Source organism: Oncorhynchus gorbuscha, unplaced genomic scaffold (assembly GCF_021184085.1).
Source record: "Oncorhynchus gorbuscha isolate QuinsamMale2020 ecotype Even-year unplaced genomic scaffold, OgorEven_v1.0 Un_scaffold_1731, whole genome shotgun sequence".
Classification (NCBI taxonomy): Eukaryota; Metazoa; Chordata; class Actinopteri; order Salmoniformes; family Salmonidae; genus Oncorhynchus; species Oncorhynchus gorbuscha.
In genome coordinates, this window is record NW_025746425.1 from 304 (window position 1) to 26,181 (window position 25,878).

The following is a 25,878-nucleotide window of genomic DNA, read 5'->3' on the forward strand; positions in this document are numbered from 1 at the left end:
AGTTTGACAGCCGCAAATAACTGTTGACTTTTTTTGTTGATGTCATCAGCCAGTCTTGTTGCTGATTCACGTTGTTATGTACGTTGTTATGTATGTCTCATTGAGTACAGCTAACCAGTTATAGGACCTCTTGATAGACTTGTAGTTGAATAGGACTAGATTGAATAAAAATAAATACAATGTACACAGTTTCTCCTGTCCTCAGCAAATGCAGGTTGATGGCCATGACTCATGTTGTCTTCTGCTCTATCCCCCCCCCCAGTATGGATGACTCCAACAAGAAACCAGGGACCCCTGGAACACCGGGCTCTCAGGATCTGGAAGCAGCCCTGCGACGTCTCTCCCTGCGGCGGGACAACTACCTGAGCGACGGCGGTTCTTCGAGGAGGAGAGGGATCGGAAGCTCCAGGGGCTGGTGGAGAAAGGGGGAGAGGTGTACAACGGCAGTATGACCCCCACAGAGGCATCATGTCCCTGGGAGGAACCCACCCTCTTCCATCTGGTCTGGGTACTCCTTCAGCTCCCGCTCCTACCTGCCGGAGAAGCTGCAGATCGTCAAGCCACTGGAAGGTGACTCCTCCCCACCACCTTTCACCCTGCTGCTGGTTGACACAGTACTCCTTCTACTTCTGACTCACCCAGCCCCCGCTGCTGGTTCCACATCTACACAGTTAGTTGAGGCTCACACACATCACACCGAATGTGGATCTAGTCTGCGTCTGCTGATCGTTCAGCACGCTGTGTTTTAGGGACCACCCGCTGTCGACATCTGCCTGCCAAAACTCTTTAAGTGATTCTACATAATAAATATGCCAAGTTCCAGAAACTGTTATTGGTGTGTCTGAGCCTTTACTTAGTTAGACCGGCCCACCTCTAGCCCTGCCAAACACATTAGTTTAACCTGGTTTAGTTATCATCATGCACAGCAAATCCAGACCTGTTGCTGGTCTTTTCCACGGCATCGTTGAGGCCCTGTGCCTCTCATCCTATGTTTTATCAAGGAGAGATTACATTAAACAGCCATACAGCCTGTTACTCTAATGTCCATGTCAAATCATCTCCAAACATATCAGGCATCTTCAAAAAGCTGTCGAGAGATTTGCTACACATTTGTGTTATATCTCCTGAAAGAACCTGAATGCAACTGTTTGAAATACAAGTTGGATTCTGTGTTTGACTCGATAGATGCACTTATACATCAGGTATGAAGCACACAATTAACCAAATAAAATAAGTTCTTGGGACGTAGTCACTGTCAGGTTATACAGTAGTAGGAAACATCTAGTAGAGTATCTAATCTGGGTCTCTAGTGCCACCTGGTGACAACACTATTAACATGCACAATGAATCAACACTTGTGAGTTCATTACATTATTACACTGTTATTACAATATCGTTACACTACCATTTATTACATTATTACGCTATAATAATACACAGATTAATTACATTATCATTGTAACTATAATTTATTACATTATCATTACACTGAGATTAATTGCATTGCCATTACACTATAATAATATATAAATAATATATACTCATAGTTATTACATTATCGTTACACTATAATAATATATGCTCATATTTATTACATTATCATTACACTTTAATAATATATGCGTGTCTAACGTTTGATATTCTCCCTTCCAGGCTCGGCCACCCTGCACCAGTGGCAGCAGCTGGCCCAGCCCAACCTGGGTGGGATCCTGGACACGCGGCCTGGTGTGGTCACTAAGGGCTTCCGTCCTCTGGAACTAGACCTGGAGCACATGTACCTGTTCACTGACTTTGAGGAGGAGGACTTTGAGGTAGTGGAGGAGTCTGACCACCTGTCTGTCTCAGGCTCTACCCCGACTGTAGTGGCATCTCCATCCTCAGCCGGCAGGGCCTCCGTACCCGCTCCTCCTCCTGCTCCTCCTCCTGCAGTGGCAGATTCATCAACAACAACCTTCCAGAGGGAGAAGCCAGGGAAGAGGGCGAGACAGGCCCAGGCAGCACATCACTGTCGTCCCCTGCACCTCCAGACAGCAAGAACCAGGAGAACCAGGATCAGGCTGCAGCCGCTGACGGGGTGCCCGGTGAGGGAGCCTGCTAAATGGGTCACACAGGCACCGGACGTCCCTAGCCCTCCCTTCTACCTCAGGATATTGGGGCATTCATTGGCCATAGCCATCCCCTCCTCGCCTGCCCGTCGGTCCCCGATCCCTCCACGCTCATGCACACATCTCCAGACACACCCACCTCATCCAGATGTGTCCAGACATACCCACCTCGTCCAGACACACCCACCTCATCCAGACGTGTCCAGACATACCCACCTCGTCCAGACACACCCACCTCATCCAGACGTGTGACTACCTCATCCAGTCCAGACACACCCACCTCATCCAGACCTACTTTTGAGTGTATTGAGTTGAATTTATTTCAGTATTGTGTTTAATCTCCACCTCATATTTGCACGGTTCCTAAAATCTCAAGATCCTTCCTTCCAAATTCAGATTCATTTGAATTCTCCAGTTCTGATCACCACTTCCGTCCACTCAAGTCATTTGTGTCCCATCTGGTGTCAAATCATGTTGTTGTGATTTTGTTCTCGTCTTCCATCACAACATTCTTCATCTCAAAGGCATGAAGAACACTCAAAAAGCCAAGTATTAGAGATGTCCTATGTTAGTGTAAACCTACATAGTGATGTAGTATATACGTATTACACATACACACACACACACACTCTCCAGATGGAATATGTACAACCTATGGCCAGTGTCCAGGTCTCTGTGGTTTGGTTGTCGTGATATCAGATGACGTGATCTGTTAACAACGTGCTCTCACAGCTGTCCAGTCCACATGACACTACTGTCATCCCAAATGGCCCCCTATTCCCTATACAATGACCTATTTCAACCATGGCCCATAGTGCTCTGGTTAAAAGTAGTATACTATATAGTGAGTAGGGGACCATTTGGGAAACATGTTCAGTCCATGACCCTGTTTCCTAGGAATGATTATGGAGTGGTGTGAATTTCACCTCATCTCCTGCCTTTGACATTAAGCTGCAGAGTCCCCACACAGCTCCAAACAGTCAACACTGCAGAGTCCCCACACAGCTCCAAACAGTCAACACTGCAGAGAGTCCCCACACAGCTCCAAACAGTCAACACTGCAGAGTCCCCACACAGCTCCAAACAGTCAACACTGCAGAGTCCCCACACAGCTCCAAACAGTCAACACTGCAGAGTCCCCACACAGCTCCAAACAGTCAACACTGCAGAGTCCCCACACAGCTCCAAACAGTCAACACTGCAGAGTCCCCACACAGCTCCAAACAGTCAACACTGCAGAGTCCCCACACAGCTCCAAACAGTCAACACTGCAACAGCTCCAAACACAACACTGCAGAGTCCCCACACAGCTCCAAACAGTCAACACTGCAGAGTCCCCACACAGCTCCAAGCAGTCAACACTGCAGAGTCCCCACACGGCTCCAAACAGTCAACACTGCAGAGTCCAAGCAGTCAACACTGCAGAGTCCACACACGGCTCCAAGCAGTCAACACTGCAGAGTCCACACACGGCTCCAAGCAGTCAACACTGCAGAGTCCCCACACGGCTCCAAACAGTCAACACTGCAGAGTCCAAACAGTCAACACTGCAGAGTCCACACACGGCTCCAAGCAGTCAACACTGCAGAGTCCATACAGTCAACACTGCAGAGTCCACACACTGCTCCAAACAGTCAACACACCACTTCTCTCCAGTGCTTTTAGTTCAACCTGCATTGTGTTCCCTATGGAGAATCCCTATGTTAGAGTGGAACACTAATTCATGCCTGGGATATTAGGAATCTGCTGAGATCATTGAGATCTAATTGTTTTCAGTGGTTTAAAACGGCTTCTTCAGGCAAAAATACAGCGGTTTCATCTTTGCAATTGATGCAGCTTTAAACCATCCACTCTGTCTTTGAGTGTCTGATTTTAAGTTTTGTGTTTAAAAGAATATTGGTTCCTCTGCCCAATACTAACCCTCTACCCTTCCCCTCTCTCTCTCCCTCTCTTCCCTTCTCTCTCTTCCTGTCTACAGCCCACTTCCCTGGTAAATGCATGTCCAACACCAGCTCCACCTATACCTTCACCACCTGTCGGATCATGCACCCTCAGACGAGCTGACCAGAGTCACCCCCAGGTTAGACAACCCTCTTACCCCACACTGGTGGAGTCCCAAATGGCTTCCCTATCCACTGTGGGACCTGGACCAAAGCAGTGCACTACGTGGTCCTTCTGTAGCTCAGTTGGTAGAGCATGGCGCTTGTAACGCCAGGGTAGTGGGTTCGATCCCCCGGGACCACCCATACGTAGAATGTATGCACACATGACTGTAAGTCGCTTTGGATAAAAGCGTCTGCTAAATGGCATATATTATTATTATATTATACAGCATATAGGGAAAAGAGTGCCATTGGAGATGCATGCTGACACTGCAGTGTACCCCTGTAGCCACTAGGTGGCAGTGTCTGTCAACCGCTACCACTGCAGACAGTGGAAACCTCCTTGGCTTTCAGCATTGGGCTGAGAATGATAATACAGAGAGGATCATAATAAACCCATATTGCTGAAGGAAATAGTGACTTAGATTTTACAGTAATTCATATTATTAATCTAAGTTAGTCTTGATTTCGTTCACAAGTACGTTTTCCTTTGCCCTGGCTGAGCCATGGTGTGTTTAACACATGCCCACTGTCTGACAGCTATAATTGCCCCTCCTGAATAAAGATGATTGAATTGTATTGAATTGCCCCCATCCCTTCCAGGTCATGTGATGAGGAAGAGGAAGCCGCTCTCTATCATGTTGTTCTGAAGGCTGATTTAGAGCAGCAGGCCCACTGAGCCACGCCCTCCCGCCCTGTGGGTGAGACCTGTCGCATGTCACATGACTAGTAGCGTGGCCTCATTGTAGGGGATTTGGGGTCTGACTCTGTAGTGTTGGGGTTGTTCCGGGAATAACAAAGCCTGCCTCGCTGTCCCCTTCTAACTATTCTGCTTCCTTTGGTCTCTAAACCCTCTAACCCCCTCCTGCCAACTGTCAATCAAACAAATCTAGAACAGCTCTGCCCCAACGGGCTGAGACTCTAATCAATGACGATCAGATGAAAATGTCTTCCATAATATAATGATTGGGCCCTGGCCTTGATTCATACAACTTGATTGTGGTCTGATGATTGATGCTAAAAGCTTGTGGGTGTTCATTGCTTCCAGAACTATGTTTGGAACAGTGTTCATAACACTGGTTTGTATAATTACCGGTGTGTTAGCACTGTGTCTCTGATTTCCTTTGGGGGTTTTCCAGGAAACGTTATCTGGGGTTGAAATAGCATGTGTTTGGGGTAACATCCAGATAACCTTGTCAAAGTGTCCCATTGATTTGTCTGTTGGTTTCTGAATCAAATAGTCAGTGAGGTGTTAATATTGTTTTCTATTTGATCTGATATTGATATGGGCAGTGATTGGTTAGTTCATTTACATTGTACCAGGAAGCTCCATTTTATTGTACTAGTCTGCATCAGTTTGTGTGCTAAAAAAGGAAACTAACATTGATGATCAATGATGGTCAGACTAAAATCAACCTATTGAATAGCTATTGTGTGGTCTAGGCTCTAGAAGGATCTATTGTGTGGTCTAGGCTCTAGAAGGATCTATTGTGTGGTCTAGGCTCTAGAAGGATCTATTGTGTGGTCTAGGCTCTAGAAGGATCTATTGTGTGGTCTAGGCTCTGGCTGTGTCTGTCAAAGCTGAGGAGCATAGCTGACCGTATGGCAGCATGGCTGACTGTATAGCTGACTGTACAGCTGACTGTATAGCTGACTGTACAGCTGACTGTATAGCTGTATAGCTGACTGTGTGGCAGAATGTATAGCAGTATAGCTGACTGTAAAGCTGACTGTATAACAGTTTAGCTGACTGTATAACAGTTTAGCTGACTGTATAACTGTATAGCTGACTGTATAACAGTATAGCTGACTGTATAACAGTATAGCTGACTGTATAACTGTATAGCTGACTGTATAGCTGGCTGTATAGCTGGCTGTATAGCTGGCTGTATAGCTGGCTGTATAGCTGACTGTGTGGCAGAATGTATAGCAGTATAGCTGACTGTAAGCTGTATAGCTGACTGTGTGGCAGAAGTATAGCTGACTGTAGCTGACTGTATAGCTGACTGTATAACAGTTTAGCTGACTGTATAACAGTATAGCTGACTGTATAACAGTATAGCTGACTGTATAACAGTATAGCTGACTGTATAGCTGACTGTATAGCTGACTGTGTGGCAGAATGTATAGCAGTATAGCTGACTGTAACAGTATAGCTGACTGTAACAGTATAGCTGACTGTATAACAGTATAGCTGACTGTATAACAGTACGCTGACTGGCTGACTGTATAACAGTGTGGCTGACTGTATAGCGCTATGGCTGACAGTATAGCAGTATGGCTGACTGTGGCTGACTGTATAGCTGTATGGCTGACTGTATAGCAGTATGGCTGACTGTATAGCGCTATGGCTGACTGTATAGCGCTATGGCTGACTGTATAGCGCTATGGCTGACTGTATAGCGCTATGGCTGACTGTATAGCGCTGGCTGACTGTATAGCAGTATGGCTGACTGTATGGCTGACTGTATAGCAGTATGGCTGACTGTATAGCAGTATGGCTGACTGTGTAGAGCTAGTAGCAGTATAGCTGACTATATTGCTGACTGTATGGCAGTATGGCTGACTGTGTTGCTGACTGTATAGCTGACTGTATTGCTGACTGTATAACAGGATAGCTGACTGTATAGCGGTGTGGCTGACTGTATAACAGTATAGCTGACTGTAACAGTATAGCTGACTGTATAACAGTATAGCTGACTGTATAACAGTATAGCTGACTGTATAACAGTATAGCTGACTGTATAACAGTACGCTGACTGGCTGACTGTATAGCGGTGTGGCTGACTGTATAGCAGTATGGCTGAGTGTATCACAGTATAGCTGACTGTATTGCTGACTGTATAACAGGATAGCTGACTGTGGCTGACTGTATAGCTGTGTGGCTGACTGTATAGCTGTGTGGCTGACTGTATAGCTGTGTGGCTGACTGTATAGCTGTGTGGCTGACTGTATAGCTGTGTGGCTGACTGTATAGCTGTGTGGCTGACTGTATGGCGGTATAGCTGACTGTATTGCTAACTGTATGGCAGTATAGCTGACTGTATTGCTGACTGTATAACAGGATAGCTGACTGTATTGCTGACTGTATTGCTAACTGTACGGCAGTATAGCTGACTGTATAACAGGATAGCTGACTGGCTGACTGTATTGCTGTGTGGCTGACTATAGCTGTGTGGCTGACTGTATTGCTAACTGTATAGCAGTATAGACTGTATTGCTAACCGTATGGCAGTATAGCTGACTGTATTTGTGACTGTATAACAGGATAGCTGACTGTGTGGCTGACTGTATAGCGGTGTGGCTGACTGTATAGCGGTGTGGCTGACTGTATAGCGGTGTGGCTGACTGTATGGTTGACTGTATGGCAGCATAGCTGACTGTATAGCTGACTGTATAGCTGGTTGTATAGCTGACTGTGTGGCAGAATGTATAACAGTATAGCTGACTGTAAAGCTGACTGTATAACAGTATAGCTGACTGTATAACAGTATAGCTGACTGTATAACAGTATAGCTGACTGTATAACAGTATAGCTGACTGTATAACAGTATAGCTGACTGTATAGCTGACTGTATAGCTGACTGTGTGGCAGAATGTATAGCTGACTGTGTGGCAGAATGTATAGCTGACTGTAAAGCTGACTGTATAGCTGACTATAACAGTATAGCTGACTGTAACAGTATAGCTGACTGTAACAGTATAGCTGACTGTAACAGTATAGCTGACTGTAACAGTATAGCTGACTGTATAACAGTATAGCTGACTGTAACAGTACGCTGACTGGCTGACTGTATAGCAGTGTGGCTGACTGTATAACGCTATGGCTGACAGTATAGCAGTATGGCTGACTGTGGCTGACTGTATAGCTGTATGGCTGACTGTATAGCGCTATGGCTGACTGTATAGCAGTATGGCTGCCTGTATAGCAGTATGGCTGACTGTATAGCAGTATGGCTAGCAGTATAGCTGACTATATTGCTGACTGTATGGCAGTATGGCTGACTGTATTGCTGACTGTATAGCTGACTGTATTGCTGACTGTATAACAGGATAGCTGACTGTATAGCGGTGTGGCTGACTGTATAGCAGTATGGCTGACTGTAACAGGACAGCTGACTGTATAGCGGTGTGGCTGACTGTATAACAGTATAGCTGACTGTATAACAGTACGCTGACTGGCTGACTGTATAGCGGTGTGGCTGACTGTATAGCAGTATGGCTGAGTGTATCACAGTATAGCTGACTGTATTGCTGACTGTATAACATGATAGCTGACTGTGGCTGACTGTATAGCTGTGTGGCTGACTGTATAGCTGTGTGGCTGACTGTATAGCTGTGTGGCTGACTGTATAGCTGTGTGGCTGACTGTATAGTGGTATGGCTGACTGTATGGCGGTATAGCTGACTGTATTGCTAACTGTGGTGGCAGTATAGCTGACTGTATTGCTGACTGTATAACAGGATAGCTGACTGTATTGCTAACTGTATGGCAGTATAGCTGTATTGCTAACTGTATGGCAGTATAGCTGACTGTATTGCTAACTGTATGGCAGTATAGCTGACTGTATTGCTAACTGTATGGCAGTATAGCTGACTGTATTGCTAACTGTATAGCAGTATAGCTGACTGTATAACAGGATAGCTGACTGGCTGACTGTATAGCTGTGTGGCTGACTATAGCTGTGTGGCTGACTGTATTGCTAACTGTAGAGCAGTATAGCTGACTGTATTGCTAACCGTATGGCAGTATAGCTGGCTGTATTTGTGACTGTATAACAGGATAGCTGACTGTGTGGCTGACTGTATAGCGGTGTGGCTGACTGTATAGCGGTATGGCTGACTGTATGGCAGCATAGCTGACTGTATAGCTGGTTGTATAGCTCAGTTGGTAGAGCATGGTGCTTGTAACGCCAGGGTAGTGGGTTCGATCCCCGGGACCACCCATACGTAGAATGTATGCACACATGACTGTAAGTCGCTTTGGATAAAAGCGTCTGCTAAATGGCATTTTTTTTTTTTTTTTTTTTTTGACTGTGTGGCAGAATGTATAGCAGTATAGCTGACTGTAAAGCTGACTGTATAACAGTATAGCTGACTGTATACACAGTATAGCTGACTGTATACACAGTATAGCTGACTGTATACACAGTATAGCTGACTGTATACACAGTATAGCTGACTGTATACACAGTATAGCTGACTGTATACACAGTATGGCTGACTGTATAGCAGTGTGGCTGACTGTATAGCAGTGTGGCTGACTGTATAGCAGTATGGCTGACTGTATAGCAGTGTGGCTGACTGTATAGCAGTGTGGCTGACTGTATAGCAGTGTGGCTGACTGTATAGCGCTATGGCTGACTGTATAGCAGTCTGACTGACTGTATAGCGCTATGGCTGACTGTGGCTGACTGTATAGCAGTATGGCTGACTGTGGCTGACTGTATAGCGCTATGGCTGACTGTATAGCCCTATGGCTGACTGTATAGCGCTATGGCTGACTGTATAGCTCTATGGCTGACTGTATAGCAGTATGGCTGACTGTATAGCGCAATGGCTGACTGTATAGCGCAATGGCTAGCAGTATAGCTGACTATATTGCTGACTGTATGGCAGTATGGCTGACTGTATGGCAGTATAGCTGACTGTATTGCTAACTGTATTGCTGACTGTATAACAGGATAGCTGACTGTGGCTGACTGTATAGCTGTGTGGCTGACTGTATAGCTGTGTGGCTGACTGTATAGCTGTGTGGCTGACTGTATAGCTGTGTGGCTGACTGTATAGCTGTGTGGCTGACTGTATAGCTGTGTGGCTGACTGTATAGCTGTGTGGCTGACTGTATAGCTGTGTGGCTGACTGTATAGCTGTGTGGCTGACTGTATGGCTGACTGTATGGCAGTATGGCTGACTGTATTGCTAACTGTATGGCAGTATAGCTGACTGTATTGCTAACTGTATGGCAGTATAGCTGACTGTATTGCTAACTGTATAGCAGTATGGCTGACTGTATTGCAAACTGTATGGCAGTATAGCTGACTGTATTGCTAACTGTATAGCAGTATAGCTGACTGTATTTGTGACTGTATACCAGGATAGCTGACTGTGTGGCTGACTGTATAGCGGTGTGGCTGACTGTATAGCGGTGTGGCTGACTGTATAGCGGTGTGGCTGACTGTATTGCTGACTGTATAGCAGTATTGCTGACTGTATAGCAGTATTGCTGACTGTATAGTGGTATGGCTGACTGTATAACAGGATAGCTGACTGTATTGCTAACTGTATGGCAGTATAGCTGACTGTATTGCTAACTGTATGGCAGTATAGCTGACTGTATTGCTAACTGTATGGCAGTATAGCTGACTGTATTGCTAACTGTATGGCAGTATAGCTGACTGGCTAACTGTATAGCAGTATAGCTGACTGGCTGTGTGGCTGACTGTATTGCTAACTGTAGAGCAGTATAGCTGACTGTATTGCTAACTGTAGAGCAGTATAGCTGACTGTATTGCTAACCGTATGGCAGTATAGCTGACTGTATTTGTGACTGTATAACAGGATAGCTGACTGTGTGGCTGACTGTATAGCGGTGTGGCTGACTGTATGGCTGACTGTATGGCAGCATAGCTGACTGTATAGCTGGTTGTATAGCTGACTGTGTGGCAGAATGTATAGCAGTATAGCTGACTGTAAAGCTGACTGTATACACAGTATAGCTGACTGTATACACAGTATAGCTGACTGTATACACAGTATAGCTGACTGTGGCTGACTGTATAGCTGACTGTGGCTGACTGTATAGCAGTGTGGCTGACTGTATAGCAGTGTGGCTGACTGTATAGCAGTGTGGCTGACTGTATAGCAGTGTGGCTGACTGTATAGCAGTGTGTCTGACTGTGGCTGACTATAGCAGTATGGCTGACTGTGGCTGACTGACTATGGCTGACTGTATAGCGCTATGGCTGACTGTATAGCGCTATGGCTGACTGTATAGCAGTCTGACTGACTGTATAGCGCTATGGCTGATTGTGGCTGACTGTATAGCAGTATGGCTGACTGTGGCTGACTGTATAGCGCTATGGCTGACTGTATAGCGCTATGGCTGACTGTATAGCGCTATGGCTGACTGTATAGCTCTATGGCTGACTGTATAGCTCTATGGCTGACTGTATAGCAGTATGGCTGACTGTATAGCGCAATGGCTGACTGTATAGCGCAATGGCTAGCAGTATAGCTGACTATATTGCTGACTGTATGGCTGACTGTATGGCAGTATAGCTGACTGTATTGCTAACTGTATAGCTGACTGTATTGCTGACTGTATAACAGGATAGCTGACTGTGGCTGACTGTATAGCTGTGTGGCTGACTGTATAGCTGTGTGGCTGACTGTATAGCTGTGTGGCTGACTGTATAGCTGTGTGGCTGACTGTATAGCTGTGTGGCTGACTGTGTGGCTGACTGTATAGCTGTGTGGCTGACTGTATAGCTGTGTGGCTGACTGTATAGCTGTGTGGCTGACTGTATAGCTGTGTGGCTGACTGTATAGCTGTGTGGCTGACTGTATGGCTGACTGTATGGCAGTATGGCTGACTGTATTGCTAACTGTATGGCAGTATAGCTGACTGTATTGCTAACTGTATGGCAGTATAGCTGACTGTATTGCTGACTGTATAGCAGTATGGCTGACTGTATTGCAAACTGTATGGCAGTATGGCTGACTGTATTGCAAACTGTATGGCAGTATAGCTGACTGTATTGCAAACGGTATGGCAGTATAGCTGACTGTATTGCTAACTGTATAGCAGTATAGCTGACTGTATTTGTGACTGTATAACAGGATAGCTGACTGTGTGGCTGACTGTATAGCGGTGTGGCTGACTGTATAGCGGTGTGGCTGACTGTATAGCGGTGTGGCTGACTGTATAGCGGTGTGGCTGACTGTATAGCGGTGTGGCTGACTGTATAGCGGTGTGGCTGACTGTATAGCGGTGTGGCTGACTGTATAGCGGTGTGGCTGACTGTATTGCTGACTGTATAGCGGTATGGCTGACTGTATAGCGGTATGGCTGACTATATAGCGGTGTGGCTGACTGTATAGCGGTGTGGCTGACTGTATAGCGGTGTGGCTGACTGTATTGCTGACTGTATAGCAGTATTGCTGACTGTATAGCAGTATTGCTGACTGTATAGCAGTATGGCTGACTGTATAGCAGTATGGCTGACTGTATAGCTGTGTGGCTGACTGTATAGCAGTGTGGCTGACTGTATAGCAGTGTGGCTGACTGTATAGCAGTGTGGCTGACTGTATAGCAGTGTGGCTGACTGTATAGCAGTGTGGCTGACTGTATAGCTGTGTGGCTGACTGTATAGCTGTGTGGCTGACTGTATAGCTGTGTGGCTGACTGTATAGCTGTGTGGCTGACTGTATAGTACTATGGCTGACTGTATAGCAGTATGGCTGACTGTATGGCTGACTGTATAGCGGTGTGGCTGACTGTATAGCGGTGTGGCTGACTGTATAGCGGTGTGGCTGACTGTATAGCGGTGTGGCTGACTGTATAGCGGTGTGGCTGACTGTATAGCTTACTGTATAGCTGACTATTGCTGACTGTATAGCAGTATGGCTGACTGTATAGCAGTATGGCTGACTGTATAGCTTACTGTATAGCTGACTATTGCTGACTGTATAGCAGTATGGCTGACTGTATAGCAGTATAGCTGACTGTATAGCTTACTGTATAGCTGACTATTGCTGACTGTATAGCAGTATGGCTGACTGTATAGCAGTATGGCTGACTGTATAGCTGACTGTATAGCTGACTATTGCTGACTATATAACAGTATGGCTGACTGTATGGAAGACTGTATAACTGTATGGCTGACTGTATATCAGTATGGCTGTGTGGCTGACTGTATAGCTGTGTGGCTGACTGTATAGCTGTGTGGCTGACTGTATAGCTGTGTGGCTGACTGTATAGCTGTGTGGCTGACTGTATAGTACTATGGCTGACTGTATAGCAGTATGGCTGACTGTATGGCTGACTGTATAGCGGTATGGCTGACTGTATAGCGGTATGGCTGACTGTATAGCGGTGTGGCTGACTGTATAGCGGTGTGGCTGACTGTATAGCGGTGTGGCTGACTGTATAGCGGTGTGGCTGACTGTATAGCAGTATGGCTGACTGTATAGCAGTATGGCTGACTGTATAGCAGTATAGCTGACTGTATAGCTTACTGTATAGCTGACTATTGCTGACTGTATAGCAGTATGGCTGACTGTATAGCAGTATGGCTGACTGTATAGCTGACTGTATAGCTGACTATTGCTGACTATATAGCAGTATGGCTGACTGTATGGAAGACTGTATAACTGTATGGCTGACTGTATATCAGTATGGCTGTATGGCTGACTGTATAGCAGTATAGCTGACTGTATTTCTGACTGTATAGCGGTGTGTGACGTTCTGTGTGTGTCCCTCTCATCTCCCTCTTTCAGCCTTATGTCGGGCCCTACTGCCTCCTGCGTCATGACCAGCAGCAGCAGCGTCAGATCTACACCCTGCTCAACTCCTTGCACCCCGCGTCGCCTCAGCCTGGCAGCCGAGTCCTTCACCAACCTGAGAGACTCCACCAAGACCATGAGCACTAGTGGAGGTCTGGTGCGGCTCCTCCAGGAGCGAGGCATCTCTGCAGCAGTCTACAACCCTCAGAGCTGGGACCGGGCAGACTGTAGCACCTCCATCCCCACTGGGGGGCTACCGTCGCTTCTACCGCCGCGGCCCCCTGACACCCTACCCTCCACGCCGCCCAACTCCCCAACCCACCGCTCCCTATGTGCCAAACCCAGCAGCCCCGTTGGCCCCTTCGAACTCAGTCCCAGCGCCCCGCCCTATGACAACTTCCTGGCATCGAAGCCGGCCAGCTCCATCCTGAAGGAGGTGAGGGCAGAGGCCCAGAGCAGTGAGTCAGCAGACAGCGAGTGTCAGACTGACGTCAGCGTCCACAATCTGAAGCTGGTGGACAAGCTGAAGCGCTTCAGCGTGGCTGGGGCCAGCCCCTCTTTATCAGGGGCCACGGGGCCCACCATGCTGGGGCCCCTCAGCGGCCTCCACCGCCCTTCCCACTTCTGCCCTTCTGTGGTGACCAGTCCCATAGGGGGCCTCGGCCCCGCTCTGAACGCAGGCATCCGCCGTAACCGCAGCTACCCGGCCATGGTAGGGGCCGGCATGGCTATGAAGGGCCCGGGGCCCCAAAGCCCCACAGACATGCTCCTGGCTTCTTCCTCCAAGCTCCCCAGACAGACTAGTCTCAATGATGGGTGAATGAATGTTGACTTTTCTCTTCTGTCTGTCACCTGTCAGATGAGTTGGATGTATATATAGCTGCTGTATGAGTCCCCGGTCTGTGACAAATCAACTCTGTGCCTGAAAGAGATGCCCTTTCTTTTTACAGTGCATTTTGTATCAATGCTAATTATTTTGTCTTTCTTTCTCTATTCTGTCTCTCTCTCCTCTCCTGTCCCCTTTCTCTATTCTGTCTCCCTCTCCTGTCCTCTCCTCTATTCTGTCTCTCTCCTCTCCTGTCCTCTTTCTCTATTCTCTCTCTCTCTCCTGTCCTCTTTCTCTATTCTCTCTCTCCTCTCCTGTCCTCTTTCTCTATTCTGTTTCACTATTCTGTCTCTCTCTCCTCTCCTGTCCTCTTTCTCTATTCTGTCCTCTCGCTCTATTCTGTCTCCATCTCCTTTCCTCTCCTCTCCTCTGTCCTCTTTTCTCTCTGCTTACAAGCCTCAGTAAATAGTACCTTGATGTGTTATTGTTTAGTTGTTGATTGGCCCTGCAGATCGGTAGGCTGAAGATGTACTGTAGCACCTGTTATCTGTTTAGGAAACGGAGCGCTTCCAAGCCCAGGTAAACTCATATTAAACATCTATTTATTTTATTCCCAGGTCCAAACGTATACATGTAGAGATAAAGCACTGTCTCTTCCTGTTAATTAGCTAATGAGTGGCAAGCAGTACCAACGATCACACCTTAACTGGTATTTAAGGGTGTTCAGTGACATCATGACAATATGCACATAACGAAGACCTTTATTGAGGAAACGAAATGTTGGAGGTACAGTATTCATACTACTAGCTAGCACAATACTGGGCAACAACACATGTTATTCACCTCAAAGTTGATCCAAATAAAGAGTGGGAAGGAGCCACACTTGAAGCCAAGAGGGATGCATGGATGTTTGCCGTGAATGAATAGGCTGTGGTTTGAACTTGGATACATTGTAACAGACCAACATGATTTATAGACATTTGTGTGCAGTGCGAGTATGTGAGCATGTGTGTGTGTATAAAGTTGTTGAAAGATTTACCTATAGGCCTATATAGTCTAAGAAAGGCTTGAGTCATTTGGTTAAGGTGATAATCAGATATACAGGACATTTCAACCAGGGCCCACTAACTGCTGTCTCCCATTACAAAAGGTGTGTAGAAGAGTTCTCTGGAATGGACGCGGTTGACTTTTATGAGAGAAACATTATACAAGTTAGATTTTTCTTCTGACTTTCATCTTTCTGGTAACAAGCTTTGGTGACTGAACTGTTAGCTTTAAACTAAAGCCTCTGTACTGTAAATGAAGTTGTGGAATGGAGAGCTGGAGGGAATACGTCCTAGTGCCTCATACTTTACATAGTTCCATTGTTGTTGGACTGACTGATCTGTCTGGTTCCTCCCTGGTATGAGCAGACAACTGCTTTGTGTTCTGAGGTTATCCTCCTCCTCGAGTTTTAACTTGAACTGCAGAGAAGATGAGCTCTCATTACATCTTGGATAGATGCAGTATATGTGTTGAAATAAAGAAGAAACGCCTAGTATTTATCATTAACTTCTGACAAAAGTAGAGATTGGTCCTTGCTGACATTGTGTGTAACTTGAAAAGCCTTTGAATGTATTGATTAACAGCAGAAAATATGAAGTCCATGTGTGTCTGTTGATTTAAATGATGCTTTTACTGCATTTCAACCACAAAGGGAATTATTATTATACTACTTGTACATTGTAAATGGTATGTATGCAATGCATTTAGCCATGTTAACTCTTTTTTAATAAACTAGAATATATATATATATATAAGGGACAAAAATGTTGTTCAGGCCATGAAGTGGTCAGAACACTGGTTTAAAAACAAGGGTTTTGTGTTCCAGAATTTCAAGAGCACCAATTTGCAAAAAAGGCTTTTATCAATAAAACAATTGATATGACCTGCTTGCTTTCATGTCTTTTATTTATCTGTCTATGTAGTGTTGGTTGGAGTTCACTACAGACAAAATAATAACATCATGTTTGGAGCACAAATCACCAGAAATCCTCATGATAATGAACCGTGTTTGAAGACATGTACTTGACAACTGTTGTTTCATGGTGTTTCACCATACTGGTGCCCACACAGCTTTATGAGGACAATATGGACCGAGCTACAACACGTGTTCACATGGGAAAGATCTTGTCCTCAGTTTCATGGTGTTTCTCCATACTGGTGCCCACACAGCTTTATGAGGACAATATGGACCGAGCTACAACACGTGTTCACATGGGAAAGATCTTGTCCTCAGTTTCATGGTGTTTCTCCATACTGGTGCCCACACAGCTTTATGAGGACAATATGGACCGAGCTACAACACGTGTTCACATGGGAAAGATCTTGTCCTCAGTTTCATGGTGTTTCTCCATACTGGTGCCCACACAGCTTTATGAGGACAATATGGACCGAGCTACAACACGTGTTCACATGGGAAAGATCTTGTCCTTAGTTTCATGGTGTTTCTCCATACTGGTGCCCACACAGCTTTATGAGGACAATATGGACCGAGCTACAACACGTGTTCACATGGGAAAGATCTTGTCCTCAGTTTCATGGTGTTTCTCCATACTGGTGCCCACACAGCTTTATGAGGACAATATGGACAGCTACAACACGTGTTCACATGGGAAAGATCTTGTCCTCAGTTTCAGTTTCATGGTGTTTCACCATACTGGTTCACATGGGAAAGATCTTGTCCTCAGTTTCATGGTGTTTCACCAGGTGCCCACACAGCTTTATGAGGACAATATGGACCGAGCTACAACACGTGTTCACATGGGAAAGATCTTGTCCTCAGTTTCATGGTGTTTCACCATACTGGTGCCCACACAGCTTTATGAGGACAATATGGACCGAGCTACAACACGTGTTCACATGGGAAAGATCTTGTCCTCAGTTTCATGGTGTTTCTCCAAAGATCTTGTGGGAAAGATCTTGTCCTCAGTTTCAGTTTCATGCCCACACAGTGTTTCACCATTTCATGGTGTTTCTGGTGCCCACACAGCTTTATGAGGACAATATGGACCGAGCTACAACACGTGTTCACATGGGAAAGATCTTGTCCTCAGTTTCATGGTGTTTCTCCATACTGGTGCCCACACAGCTTTATGAGGACAATATGGACCGAGCTACAACACGTGTTCACATGGGAAAGATCTTGGCCTCAGTTTCATGGTGTTTCACCATACTGGTGCCCACACAGCTTTATGAGGACAATATGGACCGAGCTACAACACGTGTTCACATGGGAAAGATCTTGGCCTCAGTTTCATGCAATTAGATGACTATTTGAGAATTTCAGTGTTGTTGGAACCAAGTGCATTGTGTTGAGGGTCCATTACTACAGACAGCAGCAGAAATAAACCCCCATTCAGCTGTTCCCCTAAGTGCTCTTTCAGTGCCCCTTTCTCCATGTTCAAGGAAGTCCTCTTTTGTTTGTAATTAGTGGGAACATCTGGTATGATCACACATCCACTTGAACAACAAGCCACTTGATATTCACAGATGGATCCAGCGTAGCAGGTAGCCTCATGGTTAAGGCATTGGGTCAGTAACTGAAAGATTGCTGGTTCGAATACCGGAGCCGACAAGGTGAAATAAATCATCTGTCACTGTGCCCTTGAGCAAGGCACTTAACCCTAATTGCTACAGGGGTGCTGTACAATGGTGACAATGGCCATGATTCCACTCCCTTAGAGGTCTTAGGGGGAATTATTTATTTATGTTGATGTATTATATGCATTATTATAAGGTCGTTCAATGAAATATGCTGGAGCTCTTGTTCTATTCAACATATTCACATTTTCTTAGTGATATTTTTGGTGTCTTACAAACAAATTGATGATCAAATTGACGTTTGACTTGCATTATCATGGACTTCAAAGAAGATTGTTAATGCTCAGAAAAATATATTAAAGGAACTGAAATGATTCATCCTTTTTGGGATCTGCACAAGTATTCTGAAATGTTTAGTGGTCCTACATAATCCCCCCTACCTGCCATCTCTCTCTAGGTCTGTCAAATCACTGTCTCCCTGTGGGGTCTCACCATCCCCAGTCCCAACCTTCTAGCATCTCATTGAGCCTAATGTGGACCCAGCAGTTAGCCACTGTCTGTTGTAAATGGGCACCAATACATGTAATTGCCCAGCAGCAGCAGCAGCAGATGTTTCATGTTTTTCTGTATTTTATTGCCATGCTTTATTATGCAACAGATCCCTCCCTACTCCCTCCTCATCCTCCCCTTCTCCTCATCCTCTTCTTCTCCACTTCCCCTCATCCTCCTCTTCTCCTCCACCTCCCCTCATCCTCCTCCTCATCCTCTTCTTCTCTTCCACTTCCCCTCATCCTCTTTCTCCCCTCATCCTCCCCTCTGCCTGCTCTCTGCCCCCATTCTCCCCTCCTTCACCTCTCCTGATTCTCCCTCCCATTTTCCTCTCCACATCCGCTCCTCCTCACCCTCCCATTTCCCCTCCTCACCCTCCCCTTCTCCCCTCTGCTTCCCCTCCTCCACCTTCCCTCTGCCTCCTGCCTCCCATCCCACAACGAAAACCTGTCGCAAATAATTAAATCAGCTCATTGAGGGACACCTGCGCTAGCATTAGTGCAGCGCTAGCCAAGCTTTATGCTCACAACAGTGCAATCCAAGCCAAGCCATTGTCTCCAATGCACCCAAGTGGTACTCCATCCAATATTTGTTAAGCTGCGTGCTTTGTCTAATGTAAAAACCCAGGCTCTATTTGTCTCCTGTGTGTTCCGGTTGATCTATTTAGTGACTGAGATGTGATATTGCCTCTGTTATTGCCGCTAAAATCACACTCTAGGGCCGTGTGTCTGAAAAAGTAGATTTGGAGGACGGCTCAGGAACAAAAATGCTCTTGCTCTTTAATTCAGTCCGAGTGATGTGCTGGGCTGCTGTAGGTACAGTGGGTCCATAAGAAGACAAGTTGCTCAGGGAGGTATCACTTTCAGACCTAAATGGTGTGTGCTGCTAATACACCCACTGTCGTCTCTCACGGTCTAACCTCCCTGTACCTTCTGCATTAAGAGGAGGATCTTGCTGTATGTTGCTGCATCCCTGTGGCTCAGTGATGACTAGAGCTGTGAACAATGTGTGGCAACTGTGGTCCAGCATAATGGGGGAGCAAATATGAGTCAGATGAGCCGTTGTGTAACATTATTTGTAAATGACAAATAGAGCAAGTCATGAGCCCACTAAACGCACTAGACTGCATGGCACTTAGGAATACAATGAACCCAAGGCCTTAGTGTTTGGAAACACTATGGAGAAGGATGTTATATATAATGCAGACTTGGTTGTTTCTACTACAAAATCTGTCTGATTAGGTGTCTGTGTGTTTTAAGGACATGGGACTGTGTATAGGGTACATGTAAGAAAAGCATCAAACCTTTTTGTTTTCTTCAAAAATCTGTTTACGTACTGTATATATATATTGCTTCATATCAGTTTTACAAACACATTTACATCAAATACATCATAATAAATCTAGCTGTTGGGGACAATGATTTTTTTAGTTTTCTGATAATTGAGATGGATTTAGTGGTGTCTGTTTCTATGAGGAGTACTCCTCGTACTCCTCTGCACTGCGGCGTCCGAAGTCCATCCAGCCCAGGTAGTCTCTGTCCTTTATCTTGTGGCTGGGACCCGGACCACTGGCTCTGCTGCTCAGAGACGAGCTCCTCTGCACTGCGGCGTCCGAAGTCCATCCAGCCCAGGTAGTCTCTGTCCTTTATCTTGTGGCTGGGACCCGGACCACTGGCTCTGCTGCTCAGAGACGAGCTCCTCTGCACTGATCCTGAAAGCAGGGAATTTGAGGGGTTACTTTTCTCCAGCACAATCCTTCAGCTTTTTACCAAAGAAATGGTGCTTGTGCATTGTTTGAATCCTAGATTGCCCTTTTAAATACTACATTATATTCTCATGGATATAATATATATTTCTGTCTGGCACAGAGACTGATGTCACAGCATCTCTACTGTAACAGGCACTGGAGTCTCCTGTGGGTATAACCTTATTCATTTGATTGTATCATTAGATGAAAGAACATAATATAATTATTCCTAGAAAGCATCCCATCCTTATGACTGTTTGGGATCAGGATAACACAACGCCTTGGTATGTTGGATCAGAACATGTTTCTTAAACATTTTATGTTCCAGGGATCAGGAAGAACTATTGGATTAAAACAAATGAGCACTTGTTAATTGACTAAATCAGTGTTGGCTAGCTATCTGATGGGACCATTCAGCAACATCTGCTCAGCAACATCCGCTCAGCATCATCCGCTCAGCATCATCCGCTCAGCATCATCCGCTCAGCATCATCCGCTCAGCATCATCCGCTCAGCATCATCCGCTCAGCAACATCCGCTCAGCAACATCCGCTCAGCAACATCCGCTCAGCATCATCCCAGGGACTGGTGCCGGCCGTCATTATGAATCCACTGGAGACACTGACCGTTTCATTCTTTGGCATGTACTTCTGTGTGTAAATGTTCATTATTATGTGTACAGATGTTCTGGCCCTCTTCAGAGGAGTTAAGGATATCTACAAACCGCACTAACCTACACAACGTTTGTAGAGGTCCTTTTAAAATGGCAAAATATAGCCATTTATTTGATTGTTTCTAAAAGTCTAAAAGTCCAGTTTGAGCAGGGCCAGACAACAGCAGCATGACACAGCCATGACTGGATTGTGACAACACCCAGAGAGATGAATGATGACAGAGGAGAGAGAGGAAGGATGGAGGGAGGCTTTCTTTCTCTAACAATCTTATATTTCTTCATCTCTCTGTTACGTGATGAAAACCACTGGAGGGAAGGCCTCCTCTCAGTCTGGATAATTCCCACTATCAACTTTCTCCTCCATGGCTGTCTCTCGTACTGTGGGACTTCTCTTCCTTCTCAGAGGAAAAGTGCTTTAACTATAGAGATGGGAAAGCTATCAGAGTGGAGATGATGCCAATCCAAAACTCATACAAGGTTACTGTCCTGAGTCCCAAATGGTACCCTATTCCCTAAATAGTGCATTACTTTTGATCAGAGTGCTATGTGCCCTGTTCAAAGTAGTGCACTACATAGATAATACGGTGACTTAATACATGACTTAATATAATTGGTGACTTAGTTCATGAGTGAGGGATACCAGGATTGTGATAACATACAACCCTAGAATATGATATTTAGGAACAAACCTTTAACATTGGTCTATTTTATTTGAACAAACATGTAACAGATGCCATGGCTTACCTTTCCTGGATATCAATCTTCCCAGTAGTTCACGCAGGCTGGTGCGGGGGTCCTCTGCCTCGTCCTCTGCCGGTTTGGAGAAGGGGATGAGCTGGCCACTGGAGGGTGCTGAACGGGTGTGGCGTGTGTGTTGGGGAGACATAACGCTGTCGAGCTGGGGGGGCTCAGGCTTGTCCTCATCCTGCGAGTGCGATGGGCGCCCCAAACTGCTGCCAGAGAACGCAGCCAGCAGTACACATACACAGATGCCTGCATTCATTGCTGAGGGAGGGGACACAGAGAGAGGGAGGGGACACAGCACAGAGAGAGGGAGGGGACACAGCACAGAGAGAGGGAGGGGACACAGAGATTGGGAGGGGACACAGAGAGAGGGAGGGGACACAGAGAGAGGGAGGGGGCACAGAGAGAGGGAGGGGGCACAGAGAGAGGGAGGGGGCACAGAGAGAGGGAGGGGGCACAGAGAGAGGGAGGGGGCACAGAGAGAGGGAGGGGGCACAGAGAGAGGGAGGGGGCACAGAGAGAGGGAGGGGGCACAGAGAGAGGGAGGGGGCACAGAGAGAGGGAGGGGGCACAGAGAGAGGGAGGGGGCACAGAGAGAGGGAGGGGGCACAGAGAGAGGGAGGGGGCACAGAGAGAGGGAGGGGGCACAGAGAGAGGGAGGGGGCACAGAGAGAGAGAGAGAGATGGACAGAACATCAGAAAAGATTAGCATCAAAAGAGAACATGAATTAACATCTCTGCATAGATCTGTATTACATTTGAGTCTATTTAAAAAATGTATGTTTTACAAGGAATACCATGATATTTTTCCTCGTGACACAGCTGAAACTTTTTTGTTGCATTATGCAGCACAGGGGTAGAAGGCAATTAGCCAAAACAATACATTTTGTTAAAACAAAATGAATGTGCCCTTTCCCACCCAATATGAATTGACCAGTCATATAAGTTGTAGGAAAGTAATACTGATGGATGAGTCTTTCCTGTTGAAATATAATCCTGGAGGAAAGAACCAACACAATTAGGCAGCGATCCATGTTATCGGCTTCTTCAGCTTCCAGTCAGGAGAATTAACTTTTCTACCATAAGACGCCTCAGAGGCAGAAAAAACAGACTCTTCTCTGTTTAAAGAGCCATTGAAAAGTTCTCTCCCGGGTGAAGATGTCTTCATTCCACCAATGGACTAGTGAATATTTCATGTAGATTCAACAAACAAGAACTGTCTGGGTTGTATAGAATGAAAACAAATATAGGACAGCATTCCAAAGGAAGGTTTATTCAGGCAGAAATAATAAATCAGATGTTAAACAGGAGTCAGGACACACCATCATTTCTCAAACTAGCTACAGTGAATGAATGTCTACATGAATTCAAGACAGATTTCATATGAAAAACACAATTACGTCCTCACATAGTTGACTGGAACCCAGTTGGATTATTGACCTGAACTTAAACCCTGTACTTCAATTGTAGAGAACCCATTGTGCAAGGAATCAGTCCCATGCTTCAAGTGTTCAGCTTCTTTACTGATAACCACAGCGACCTCACAGCAGAAAAATTAGAAAAATAAATAGCCACACAAAGTTCAATTACCTTCAGTCAGTCCACACAGGCTGGGCTCAACAGTCTGATAACAGTAGAGGAGAGGAGTGTACAGTAGAGGGAGTACAGCTGGAACAGACAGCGGGACACTTCTCCTGAAGGTGCAGGACTGACCCTTATATACCCGGAGTGGGAGGGCCGGTCCCTGGAGCGGAGCGTTTGCATCGTGTCGTGTATTTGCTCATCGCTGACGCAGTAACGGGATAGACGCACTCTCCGCCTCCTTCAGAGAGGGACAGGGCACCACCCTGGACCCACTACACTCCCCACGCTCCTCTCTCCTCTCCTCTGATGCTGACACACTAGGGAACAAGAGGGGAGAGGGTCAAAGATCATAACAACCACTCCCCACACCCCCCTCCCCCAAAAACAAGGTCGTATTCATTAGGACACTTTTTTATATTGGGTGTGTTCAGGTATAATCACTCATAGTTTCAGTCCATTTTCTTCCGTTTGGTTCCTAATGAATATGACCCAGAAGTAAGCCCCTCTCCTAGACCCCAGTCAGCAGCCTCACCACCCCCACCCCATCAGCCTCCGTCTCCAGACAGTGATAGGCTAATCCTTCTCCCTCATTAGAGAGACTGCTGCCTGATTAATATGGGGATGCACATCTGGCTGTGTGCCTGGGAATGAAACACAAGGCACGATCTCTTAAAGGTCTTTTAAAGTTGTCTAACTGAAGGACATGGAGATTATGTTTCTTCAGGATTACGTTCATACCACAGGAGGTTGGTAGCACCTTAATTGGGGAGGAAGTGGTAATGGTTGGAGTGGAATAAGTGGAATGTTTTCAAATACATCAGACACATGATCTCCATGTTTTGGACATTATTATGAGCCATCCTCCCCTCATCAGCCTCCTGTGATTCATACACTGTATCGTTAGAGAATTAAACAGTCCTCCCCTCATCAGCCTCCTGTGATTCATACACTGTATCGTTAGAGAATTAAACCGTCATCCCCTCATCAGCCTCCTGTGATTCATACACTGTATCGTTAGAGAATTAAACAGTCCTCCCCTCATCAGCCTCCTGTGATTCATACACTGTATCGTTAGAGAATTAAACAGTCCTCCCCTCATCAGCCTCCTGTGATTCATACACTGTATCGTTAGAGAATTAAAAGTCCTCCCTCATCGGCCTCCTGTGATTCATACACTGTATCGGTAGAGAATTAAACAGTCCTCCCTCATCGGCCTCCTGTGATTCATACACTGTATCGCTAGAGAATTAAACAGTCCTCCCCTCATCGGCCTCCTGTGATTCATACACTGTATCGTTAGAGAATTAAACAGTCCTCCCCTCATCAGCCTCCTGTGATTCATACACTGTATCGTTAGAGAATTAAACAGTCCTCCCCTCATCAGCCTCCTGTGATTCATACACTGTATCGTTAGAGAATTAAACAGTCCTCCCTCATCAGCCTCCTGTGATTCATACACTGTATCGTTAGAGAATTAAACAGTCCTCCCCTCATCAGCCTCCTGTGATTCATACACTGTATCGTTAGAGAATTAAACAGTCCTCCCCTCATCGGCCTCCTGTGATTCATACACTGTATCGTTCGAGAATTAAACAGTCCTCCCCTCATCAGCCTCCTGTGATTCATACACTGTATCGTTAGAGAATTAAACAGTCCTCCCCTCATCAGCCTCCTGTGATTCATACACTGTATCGGTAGAGAATTAAACAGTCCTCCCCTCATCGGCCTCCTGTGATTCATACACTGTATCGCTAGAGAATTAAACAGTCCTCCCCTCATCGGCCTCCTGTGATTCATACACTGTATCGTTAGAGAATTAAACAGTCCTCCCCTCATCAGCCTCCTGTGATTCATACACTGTATCGTTAGAGAATTAAACAGTCCTCCCTCATCAGCCTCCTGTGATTCATACACTGTATCGTTAGAGAATTAAACAGTCCTCCCCTCATCAGCCTCCTGTGATTCATACACTGTATCGTTAGAGAATTAAACAGTCCTCCCCTCATCGGCCTCCTGTGATTCATACACTGTATCGTTAGAGAATTAAACAGTCCTCCCCTCATCGGCCTCCTGTGATTCATACACTGTATCGTTCGAGAATTAAACAGTCCTCCCCTCATCAGCCTCCTGTGATTCATACACTGTATCGGTAGAGAATTAAACAGTCCTCCCCTCATCAGCCTCCTGTGATTCATACACTGTATCGTTAGAGAATTAAACAGTCCTCCCCTCATCAGCCTCCTGTGATTCAGACACTGTATCGGTAGATAATTAAACAGTCCTCCCCTCATCAGCCTCCTGTGATTCATACACTGTATCGTTAGAGAATTAAACAGTCCTCCCCTCACCAGCCTCCTGTGATTCATACACTGTATCGTTAGAGAATTAAACAGTCCTCCCTCATCAGCCTCCTGTGATTCATACACTGTATCGTTAGAGAATTAAACAGTCCTCCCTCA

The 25,878-nt window shown here is 45.9% G+C and overlaps 1 protein-coding gene and 1 pseudogene across 1 annotated transcript; one reads left to right on the top strand and one right to left on the bottom strand.

Moving 5' to 3' along the window:
* Positions 1-262: 262 nt before the first annotated feature.
* LOC124023945 lies at positions 263-14,807 on the top strand (annotated as a pseudogene).
* Positions 14,808-16,891: 2,084 nt separating this feature from the next.
* On the bottom strand, positions 16,892-23,524 carry LOC124023943 (cholecystokinin-like). Its single transcript, XM_046338106.1, has 5 exons — positions 23,426-23,524; positions 21,836-22,096; positions 20,238-20,382; positions 17,094-17,150; positions 16,892-16,952 (listed from the first exon to the last, which is right to left on the bottom strand). Exons 2-5 carry the CDS (start codon positions 22,092-22,094, stop codon positions 16,892-16,894), a joined length of 522 nt encoding a protein of 173 aa, XP_046194062.1. The 5' UTR covers positions 22,095-22,096; positions 23,426-23,524.
* Between the last annotated feature and the right edge of the window lie 2,354 nt (positions 23,525-25,878).